General features: G+C 37.2%; 1 protein-coding gene across 1 annotated transcript in view; it reads left to right on the top strand.

The window, feature by feature from the left end:
• LOC105811578 (protocadherin beta-3) overlaps window positions 1-5,755 on the top strand; it is a 7,961-nt gene extending 2,206 nt beyond the window's left edge. Inside the window, exon 2 of the mRNA XM_012645827.1 lies at window positions 3,795-5,755. Within this exon, the coding sequence (XP_012501281.1) occupies window positions 3,795-5,755 (1,961 nt within the window). The remainder of the gene's footprint in view (window positions 1-3,794) is intronic.
• Window positions 5,756-11,973: the final 6,218 nt, after the last annotated feature.

The raw sequence follows: 11,973 nt of genomic DNA, 5'->3' as shown, positions 1-11,973 counted from the left end.
ACCCTGTCCCAGAGCTACCAGTATGAGGTGTGTCTGACCGGAGGCTCAGGGACCGCTGAGTTCAAGTTCCTGAAACCGATTATCCCCAATTTCCTTGCTCAGCGTCCAGAGACGGTTAATGAGGCAAACTCTAGTGTCAGGAATAGCTTTGAATTCAGTTAAGTATTAAATGTTATTAAGGGCCTACTGAGTCTGGTCTCAGTTAATTTGTGGAAAGTCTTTTTTTTTCTCCCCCGCTTTGCCCATTGGAGGTTTTTTGTTGTTTTTTTTTTTATTCCAAAGCAACTATCCTATTCCAATTCCATGCATGTTACTGGTATTTCTAAATATATGGGTTTTTTGTGGTATAATTAATGTAAATTTTCTTTGTATTCTAATAATTGATAAGTCTCATTATAACTTAATTTCACTTAAAGTTTGAAAGTAAAATTAAATTTAGTATTTTCAGAAATCTTTATTTTTATGTTAGAGCATCTTTTTCCAATCTCATGGTTCTCATTTTCCAGGTAATTTTGAAGTCCTGCATTTTGAAATATTTGTTATCATTACATGAGTTATATTTTTCCATTCCAGAATATTCGTGTTTGTTATTGTCTCTTAGGCCAGTGTAACTGTCTAGCCTGTGAACTCATGCTGGCTAAATCTTTAACATAGGTTTATTTATGAATAACATAGCAAGCACCTTTCATATATTTTTCTAAATATACTTCTTTAAAGTGTCAACATAGAAAATTATGGCTCTTTAGAGATTGTGAGAATCTGTACTGTTGAATTCTACAAGATATTCACATTATAAGTGCTCAATTAATTTTTGCCAAAAATCACTCATTGGTATTCTAAAATGTAGTTAAATAAATAGTAGTGTCTAGTGATTTTCAAAAGCATGCTGATTCATCATGCTTTCTATTTCAATAGTTTTTAAGAAGCTCTGGGCTTATTCCAGTCCTTTTAAAAATCTGTTTTAATTATGAATAACCCTCTACAAAGTCTGAGAACTGTATTAAAATCCAAAAATATGAGGGAATATATGTCTTTGTCATCGACCAACTTTTAGAAACTTCAAATGTAGCTTGGTATTGCAGTCTTTAAATTTTTCTGGAGCATTTAGAATTCAATTAGAAACAAGAAGGGGGCGGGGAGTATCTAACTCTACTCCCTCTATTGTTTTCACTGACTACTTCTATTTTCCCCTCAGTTCCTTAAACTTTTCAATGCTTTTTTTAAAGGTGCTTGAGCTGTGTTTCTCAGTAGTTCCCTCATTTATTGCATGATTTGCATTGTCACTGAAATATTGTAGGTTCTTAATAAAATTTTTGAATGACTGAAAGAATAGTCTTTATTTCACCTATGATATATAGACATTTAAATACTCTAAAATACTTAAAGGACAAAATTTTGATGTAATTAATACTCTTCGGTACACAATGAATTATAATTTTTGTTATTAATTGAATTTTTCACCATTATTCAAACAGTCTCTGGTGTCTCTTTCAACATATTTTTCCTTTTTCTCTTACTGCTGAATTTGAGTCTCCACTCCTGTCCACTGGCTTAAGGAATACAGATAGGGAAATTGTGAGTTTCAATCTTATAATTTAAATTTTCTTCTATAGTTTCCTAAATGACTCATCCAACTTTCTTCATTGCTTCCAGTTTATTTTCTGATCTACACATTAAAACAAATTTTAATTCTTAATGTTATTCAGCCTATCTTTATATTTTGATATCATTTTATGTATATTTGAATAAGCTATACTATTAAAATTATAATATGAATTTTAAAGGTCACGTTTTGAGATTAGCAGTGGTGTAAAGCACTATCTTGGTATCAAAAGTCTCTGGTCAACTAACTTATTGCCTGTAGAATTTTGGGTAAGTCACATAATTTCTGTGCCTCCACCCCAAATGATAGCTATTTCACTAGCTTGCAGTTATAATCAAATAAGATTATGTAAAGATGTAGAAGTAGAATGCTGTTATTTTTAGTATCACCAATATTAAGAGTAAATAGATGAGCCAGCATGTAACATTCCTGATAACTGTGTAGAAGTACAAAAGAAGCTAGATTGAGCACTTGATATTTGCATTGTTTCCTTTCTCTGCCTCCAAGCTTGAAATGGCTTCCTTTTGTTCTTAGAATAAAATCCAGGCACCCATTATTTGACCTGGGTTTACTTTTCTAGCCTTCCTTTTCCACTTACGTTTGAGGCACTGTTTTGGGGTACACTGTCCTTCTTCATTATCTTGAATAGATGCTTTACTATCCCAGGGCCTTCACATATTCTGCAGTGTTAGCCCGGCACACTTCCCACATGTCATGTTCCAGATTAAATGGTGACTCTTTGGGGAAACTTTCTTAACTCTTCCCCATTAAGTTAGGTCCCCCACTGCATACTTTCAGTGCACTCAGTGTGTTTCCTATAGAGCACTTTTCACACTGTTCAAACATCTGTATAAAGACTGTTCACCTCATTAGGTGGAAAACTGTGTAAGATATATAGACATTGTCTTATTACTACTATATGCCTAACTTCTACAAACTCAATAATTGTGGAAATAATACGGATGCAACAAATAATTGTAAAATTACTGTGAAATAATAAGAGGAAAAAGTACTCTAAAATGTTCCTTGACTGTGAAAATGTGGAAGGAATTAGGCATTTGTAGCTCTCCGTATCTACTCTCTGATATGAGCCATTATTTTTTTTTATCACCTTGCACGAGATTGTCTTTTCATAGTATTTTTCTGGCTATAATGCAACTCATGTACATTTTACAAAATTTAGAAAATGAAGAAAAACACAAATAAGACAGCAAAGCATGTTATCATTTAGAGCAAAATCCTTTAAATATTGTGTGTAATAATTATAGAAGGGTAGGAGTAGCCTAGTATGTGTATATTTCCCAAAAATCATGTAAATCAGGACTCTACCAGAAACAATCACTTCTTTTAGATAAAAGCGCGTTTCATTTCCCTAGGTTGCATTTATTTAAGTCATATGACAGGCGAAACTCCTCCAGTAGCATCAACTAGGTTTAATAAGGGGAATAAGCAATAAAACAAAAAACAAAAACAAAAACACACCTTCTCCAAGATTTTGAAACTGTGAGTGAACGCATGGTGGCGCTATTGACTAAGAAGGCGAGTTAAACCACAGGCGTGATACTCCGCAGCGCACGGATCCATTGTGGTAAACCAGGCGTTGGGAGTCCCGGCAGATTTTTAAGCAAGCACATCTGAGCCTCTGGAAAGGATTATTCGCTAGGCCTTCTACAAAGGTTGTGGGGGTAAGGACTGTGTTTCCCAGCACTGTCTGAGGTACGACTTGGCGACATTTCCTGGAAGGACACGGCAGAAAGTGCAATGGAGGCCGGAGGGGACCGCTTTCTCAGACAAAGGCAAGTCCTGCTTCTCTTTGTTTTTCTGGGTGGGTCTCTGGCTGTGTCCGAATCCAGACGCTATTCTGTGGCTGAGGAAAATGAGAGGGGCTTTTTAATTGCCAACCTAGCAAAGGATCTGGGGCTTAGGGTAGAGGAACTGGCCGCGAGGGGGACCCAAGCTGTGTCCAAAGGGAACAAACAGCATTTTCAGCTCAATCATCAGACAGGTGATTTGCTCCTGAATGAGAAATTGGACCGGGAGGAGCTATGCGGCCCCACAGAACCGTGTATACTGCATTTTCAGATATTACTGCAAAACCCTTTGCAGTTTGTTACAAATGAGCTGCAGATCATAGATATAAATGACCATTCTCCGGTATTCTTTGAAAATGAAATGCAGCTGAAAATCCTAGAAAGCACTCCTCCAGGAACAGTAATTCCTTTGGGAAATGCTGAGGACTTGGATGTGGGAAGAAACGGTCTCCAGAACTACACTATTGCTCCTAATTCCCACTTCCACGTACTCACGCGCAGTCGTAGGGACGGAAAGAAGTACCCAGAACTAGTGCTGGACAAAGCGCTGGATCGAGAGGAGCAGCCGGAGCTCAGCTTGACGCTCGTGGCGCTGGATGGCGGCTCTCCACCACGGTCCGCGACAGCCCAGCTCCACATCCTGGTCTTAGATATAAACGACAACGCCCCAGAATTTGCACAGTCGCTCTACGAGGTTCAGATTCTAGAGAACAGCCCACTTAACTCTGTCATTGTCACTGTCTCAGCTTCTGATTTAGATACAGGAAATTTTGGGACAATATCATATGCATTTTTTCATGCTGCTGAAGAAATTCGCAAAACTTTTCAACTAAATCCAATTACTGGTGATATGCAACTAGTCAAATATTTGAATTTTGAAGCGATTAGTACCTACGAAGTCGACATTGAGGCCAAGGATGGCGGAGGCCTTTCGGGAAAATCTACAGTGCTAGTTCAGGTGGTTGATGTAAACGACAACCCACCCGAACTTACTTTGTCATCAGTCAACAGCCCTATCCCCGAGAATTCAGCAGAGACTGTGGTGGCTGTTTTCAGTGTTTCTGATCTAGACTCTGGAGACAATGGAAGAGTGATGTGTTCCATCGAGAACAATCTTCCTTTCTTCCTGAAACCATCTGTAGATAATTTTTACACCCTGGTGTCAGAAGGACCGCTGGACAGGGAAAGTCAAGCCGAGTTTAACATCACCATCACCGTCACTGACTTGGGGACCCCGAGGCTGAAAACTGAGCACAGCATAACCGTGCTGGTCTCCGACGTCAATGACAACGCCCCCGCCTTCACCCAAACCTCCTACACCCTGTTCGTCCCAGAGAACAACAGCCCCGCCCTGCACATCGGCAGCGTCAGCGCCACAGACAGGGACTCAGGCACCAACGCCCAGGTCACCTACTCGCTGCTGCCGCCCCAGGACCCGCACCTGCCCCTCGCCTCCCTGGTGTCCATCAACGCGGACAACGGGCACCTGTTCGCCCTGAGGTCGCTGGACTACGAGGCCCTGCGGGCGTTCGAGTTCCGCGTGGGCGCCACAGACCGAGGCGCCCCCGCGCTGAGCAGCGAGGCGCTGGTGCGCGTGGTGGTGGTGGACGACAACGACAACTCGCCCTTCGTGCTGTACCCGCTGCAGAACGGCTCTGCGCCCTGCACCGAGCTGGTGCCCAGGGCGGCCGAGGCCGGCTACCTGGTGACCAAGGTGGTGGCGGTGGACGGCGACTCGGGCCAGAACGCCTGGCTGTCGTTCCAGCTGCTCAAGGCCACGGAGCCCGGGCTGTTCGCCGTGTGGGCGCACAACGGCGAGGTGCGCACCGCCAGGCCGCTGAGCGAGCGCGACGCGGCCAAGCACAGGCTGCTGGTGCTGGTGAAGGACAATGGCGAGCGTCCGCTGTCTGCCAGCGTCACGCTGCACGTGCTCCTGGTGGATGGCTTCTCCCAGCCCTACCTGCCGCTCCCGGAAGCGGCCCCGGACCAGGCCCAGGCCGACTCGCTCACCGTCTACCTGGTCGTCGCCTTGGCCTCGGTGTCCTCGCTCTTCCTCTTCTCGGTGCTGCTGTTCGTGGCGGTGCGGCTGTGCAGGAGGGACAGGGCGGCCTTGGGTGGTCGCTGCTCAGTGCCTGAGGGCCCCTTTCCTGGCCACCTGGTGGACGTCAGCGGCACGGGGACCCTGTCCCAGAGCTACCAGTATGAGGTGTGTCTGACCGGAGGCTCAGGGACCAGCGAGTTCAAGTTTCTGAAGCCGATTATTTCCAACTTCTATGCTCAAGGTTCAGAGAGGGTTAATGAGGCAAACCCTAGTGTCAGGAATAGCTTTGAATTCAGTTAAGTGCTAATAAGGGCCTACTGCGCCTAGCTCAGTTAATTTGTGGAAAGTCCTTTTTTTACTGCTTTATCTGAAGATGTCTCTTTTGGTCTGGTTCAAGGCATGTATCAGTACTGGAGCTAAATTCCAATTCCAGGAATGCTTAGGTTTCATTAACAGGAGAATCAAAAAGTGGTTTTTTGGCCTTGATTTTTTTTTTTTTTATTCAGGAACTTTTGTTTGTTGGACCTTTTTTTTTAATATATTGATTTTCCTTTCTATGTAGTTAGTTTGCTAATTCATGTATATTTTTCTTTTTTCTTCTGCTTCCTGGTTTACCAACACAGTCTTAATGGCTCCTCTTCTTTTTCTAATAGGGGAGCAAAAATAAATTTATTATCTTTTAATGGTGGTTTCAAATAATTTTTATTTTAAGTAACTCATTTCAAATTCTATATTTTGCAGTAATGTAGCGTTCCAAACCACCAATTTTATAATTTACCTTGTTGAATATATTCATATAATGTGCTTTACAATATTCCTAAAGCAGCTTTTTCTATGACTAATGAAGTTTGAGGATAAATAAGAATGTGTTTTCTTTAAGATATAGTAATGTACCATCTTTTTAGGAGTATAGTACTCAAATGAAAGTAATACATTTAGTTCAGTTTCTATGTTGACACTTGCAATTAATGTTTCAATATTGTATATGCTTGTATTGGCCAAAAATGGACAAAAAATATACAGTAATATGGCAAAATACTCTTAGATTTGCCTAAAGTGCTTTCTTGATGACTGAAGGAAAAAATTTAACCTACACCATCTTAAACAACTGATTGTTGATTTCCAGTTGATACAAAAATATTGTTTAATAAGGCATCTGATGGGATGAAAATTTGTTTTGTAAATTCTGAGATGTAAATGTTGTAACCCTGAGGACCATTTATTTTTAATTTCAAGAAAGCACATGGATATATGATCTCTAAATGCTGTATGGCAAAAGTAGTGTCCCACCCAGTCCTACTTTATTATTAATATCTACTTGCCATTTGTATGGTGATATAGGAGGGAAATATTATATTTCTTTCCCTGTTCACTCCTTCAGATTTCAACCTGACATGATTTAGGATTATATATGGTCTTACTGCGATAAAAATTGTCCATCCATATCAGCATTCCACCTCCTACAATGTAATTAAAAGAAAATGTACAAGAATAGAAAGGTCTAAAAAGGAAAGAGCAATATCATTGTGAAAATCTAAGTTAACTACAACTAAGACTAAAATCTGGAAGCAACAAAAACATCAAATTTTATGACTAGTTTGAGTGAAGTAGAAAAACTTATTTTAAGTAACAAAATATTTAGTTCCTAATTAGAGAAATTTCTTAGAAAAAAATTAATTTTCTTCTCCCAGGTATTTTCTCATCCAGAGAGATAGAACTTTCCAGGAATTGAATATTCATAACTAGGAAAAAAGAGAACTGAAGTTCTCAAAGATTTCAAAAATTTCCAAAAGAGAAAGTGAATTTAAGATCAACATGCTTTTAATCATATCTTAAAGTATAATTATTGTATAACCACATTAAAATGGTATCATTTTATATAACCAAGCATCAAATGCATGAATCATTAATAATCAGAGGAAAAATATTACCTTTCACTTTAAGTACCTTATAGAGATGTTTGAATTTGGTTCTTTTAGTCAGATTTTTTTCTACTTTTCATACTTAGCTGAATTTCCATGGACAGGCAAAAGGCAAAGAATTCTGATGAAGGCCTATCTTTATTTGGCTGCCTTAGTCCCAGATAGTGTCAGAGCCAGGGAAGTATTCAATTGTGGAATGTATAGAGAGCAGTTTTGAGGGCTGGGAGGACATTAAAACTTGTCTTACAAAAAAATACTAATGGTCATTTGGACTGAGGAACTTTAATCTACATGAAAAAAAGAAAAGCATCATAAAGGTAACTACATAAACAGATATACAAAAGGGCAGTATAAATGTATCTTTGTTTATAACTTTTTGATTTAAAAGATGACTGCATAAAACAATAATTATAAATATATGTTCATGGGTATATAATTTGTAAGGATGTAATTTGTATGACAATACAGCTCAAAGAAAGGGAGGAAGGAATAAAGCTATAGAGAAACCAAATTCTATATATTTCTGAAATTAAGTTGGTATTAATTTGAACTAGATTGGTAAAAGTTAAGATATTAATTTTAATAACCAGGGAAACCATCAAGAAAATAACAAAGTTGGGCGTAGTGGCTCATGCTCGTAATCCCAGCACCTTGGGAGGCCAAGGTGGGAGTATTGCTTGAGCCTAGGGGTTCAAGACCAGCCTGAGCAACATAGTGAGACTCTGTCTCTACAAAAAAAAAATTAAAAAATTAGCCAGGCATAGTGGTGCATGCCTGTAGTCCCAGCTACCCAGGAGGCTGAAGTGGGAGGATTGCTTGAGCCCAGGAGTTTGAGGTTGCAGTGAACTATGATTGTGCCACTGCAATGGGCCAGCCTGGGCAACACAGCAAGACCTTGCCAAAAAAACAAAAAGACAGAAAGAAAGAATGAACTAAAAAAATTAAAATAAATAGTAAGGCAATTAAAATGGTACCCAAGAAAATATTTCTTTAACATGAAAGAAGACAATAATGGAAGAATAAAATAAAAAGACATAAAACATGTGGAAAACAAAGCAAAATAGCAGATATAAATCTACTTTATCAGTAATTATATTAGATGTGAATGGATTACACACTCCAGTTGAAAAACAGAAATTGAAAGAATGGATTTTTACAAATGATCCAACCACAAGAGACATGTTTTAGATTCAAAGACACAAAGAGGTTGAAACTGAAAGGATGAAAAAAGGTATACCATGTAAACAGTAACCAAAAGAGAGCTGAAATGGCTACATTAATATCAGGCAAAATGTACAATAAAACAAACAAAAAGATACTAAAAATAAAAAATGAAGTAGAGGAATTTTACAATTATAAAAGGGCCAATCCATTTGGAAGATAGAACAATTTTAAACATATAATGCACCAAACAATACAGCCACAAAATAAATGAAATCAAAACTTACAAAAATGAAAAAATAAATTCAATGATAATAACTGAAGATTTTAATATCACTACTTTCAATAATAGAACAACAAAATAGAGTATCAACAAGAAAAAAGAAGACTTGAATAACATCATAAACTAACTGTACCTAAGAGAGAGCATTCCACTCAATATTAGCAGGATACAAATTCTTCTCAAAAGCATATGGATCATTCTCCAGGCAAGACTATATTTTTGGCCATAAAGCAAGTCTCAATAAATTTAAAAGGGTTAAAATCATGCAAAGTATACTTTCCAACTAAAATGGAATGAAATTAGAAAGCAGTAGCAGGAGAAAATTTGGGAAATTTGCAAATAGGTGGAAACTAAACAACATATTTCTAAATAACCAATGAGACAAAGAAGAAATCACAAGAGACTTTATAAAATACTCTGAAATTAATGACAATGAAAATACAACATACCAAAATTTATGAGATGCAATAAAAGCTGTGCTTACAGGGAAAATTACAGCTGAAAATACCTATATTTTTAAAAATAAAGATCTCGAATCAATAATGCAAACTTTCACCATAAGAAACAACAACAAAAAAAGGAGAGCATACTACACCCAAAGCAAATAGAAAGAAGGAAATTATTAGATTAGAGTGAAAATTAATGAAATAGAGAGTAGAAAAACACAATAGAGAAAACCAACTAAACCAAAGTTCGGTCCTTTGAAAAGATCAACGCAACTGGCAAACTGTTACCTAAACTCACCAAGAAAAAAAGAGAGAGAGCTGAAATTACTAAAATCAGGAATAACAGAGGAGGAACTTATGACCTACAGGCAAAAAAGGTCATAGGTTTAAGCCAACAAATTAGAAAGCTTAGATGAAATGGAAAAATTTCTACAAACACACAAACTGTCAAAACTGATTAAGGAAGAAATATAAAATCTGAATAGACCAGTAACAAGTATAGAAATTGAATCAGTATTCAAAAACTTTACACAAAGAAAAGCCCAGGACCAGATGGCTTCGCTGGTGAATTCTACCAAACATTTAAAGAATTAACACCAATGCTTGATAAACAAAATAAAGGAGAAGGAACCACTTTTCAACTTGTTCTATGAGGACAGTATTACCATGATGACAAAACCAGACAAAGATAAAACAAGGAAAGAAATATATTTACCAATTTCCCATGTGAATATAGATGGAGAAATCCTTAACATATTAGCAAACTGGCTCCAGCAACATATAAAATGGATTATACACCATGGCCAAATGGGATTTATCCCAGGATTGTAGGGTTGGGTCAACATATGAAAATCAATCAACACATTCCATTTTTGTCTAAAATAATATTCATGCTTTTTATTCTTTTCAGTATACATTTTTTATTATTTTTCCATTTCATTTAATGTTGATGCATATTGTATCTCCTCTGATTTACTTTAAACGTGAAAGAAAATTCTAAGATATTAATATTATTGTTACTGCCATTGATATATCCCTTACAGGAATTAACAGAAATAGAATCAAAGTAAATGTAATTAAATAGTATTTAAGATGTATTACATTCTCATTTCTCAGAATTCTGAATTCAGTTTCAGACATGTTCATGATTGAATGTGTGATCTGACAATAATCTGCCTACATAGATAAAAACATCATTTGAGTGAATTAATTTATTGATTCAACTGGTATTTATGGAATGACTGCTATAATCCATGCTTCTTTCAAAAATAATTTTTATTAATACTTTCACTATTGGAATCTTATTGTCATCCTTTAAAAACAATTCATTAAACATGAATTATAAATTATAAATAATTAAATGAATCAGAGAATTAAGTGAAATAACATGATATTTAAGGGAAGGAAATCTTATGTGTGGCAAGATAAGTGGTACTCCATTCAATGTATTAATTGTAACCAATAAGCTGGTTAACTGTGTCCCAGTGATGCCAGTCCTTTCTTACTGTATCAGGGTAATCCCAACAACCGCACACTGTGCTGGAAACCATTTTATACAAGTCTCTCCCTTTCACCATATATAAATAGACATGGCCTAAGGCACCCTTTGCTCACAGATTAAAATGTTTTAAATCACTGATTCTTGTCTTCCCCCAAATCAGCTGGTAAAATAATATGATACCTGGGATACAAAGGGTTAGGATGGTAACGGGCAAACTCATTATAAAATATACATTACGTCTATCTATTACATAAATACAGTTTAAAGCCTTTATCTTAACAAAATTCTAAGATTTTTACTCACTTGATTTTGTCTTGATATTATCCTGGTAATAGCCAAGTAGAATAATGAAGTCCTATCACCCTCTGAGCTTCAGTTTCCTTATCTGTAAAACCCCCTTTCACTTGGTCTTCAGTTCTGCAAATCTCTGATTCTGATACTATTTGCCTTATTTCTAGATTTAGTGTGAGTGCACACTGTAAACGACAGTACAAAACAGGGCACCTTTTTATTAAACTATATTACTATTTGCTCACCAGTGTAGGAAAATAGAACCAACCTATCATTTGAAAAATACTCCTTCTTTAAACCATGTAGTACAGAACGTCTTAAACTTTTGCGTCATCATAAAGTTCTTGTATTCTAGGAAATAAACAGATATAACTATTAGGAATTTAATTGAAATTTTATAAGAACTTATCTGCCCTGGTTAGATTATGCAAAGGGAAAAGGAGTCCTCCCCACGGATAAGAGTGTGGGGAGATGGAGATACCTTCTTGCTTTGTACTCAGGATTATTCTGGTTTATGCACCGTAATGCAATAAACTTATAAATTAGACAATTTAATATAATAACACAATTTGTAAAAATTCTATACACCTAAAAATGGCTTTCATTTGGAAACTTACAAAATGCGCTTTGACTCGAAAACATTAATTTCTCGATCTAGACACAGGGTGGCGCTGCAAGATAAGATTGTGAATAAAGAACCCTATAAAGCTCGCGTATTCTTTTGTGTTGTGAGACGCAATGACAAACACACCCAAGAAGATTTGCAAGCAGTACGGAGTTACCAACGGGTTTGGGCAGCTATGTACTAACCGAATTTAAGGTTAAAAGCGACTTTGTGACGATTCTTCCAAGCAAGAAATTGGAATTGAATGTCTCAAGCCTTTTTGTGGTTGCTGAAGGGACTGGATGTAAAG

Source organism: Propithecus coquereli, unplaced genomic scaffold (genome assembly GCF_000956105.1).
Source record: "Propithecus coquereli isolate 6110/MARCELLA unplaced genomic scaffold, Pcoq_1.0 Scaffold236, whole genome shotgun sequence".
Lineage (NCBI taxonomy): Eukaryota > Metazoa > Chordata > Mammalia > Primates > Indriidae > Propithecus > Propithecus coquereli.
Note: the sequence above shows the minus strand (reverse complement) of the source record. Positions and strands in the feature narration are given on the sequence as shown.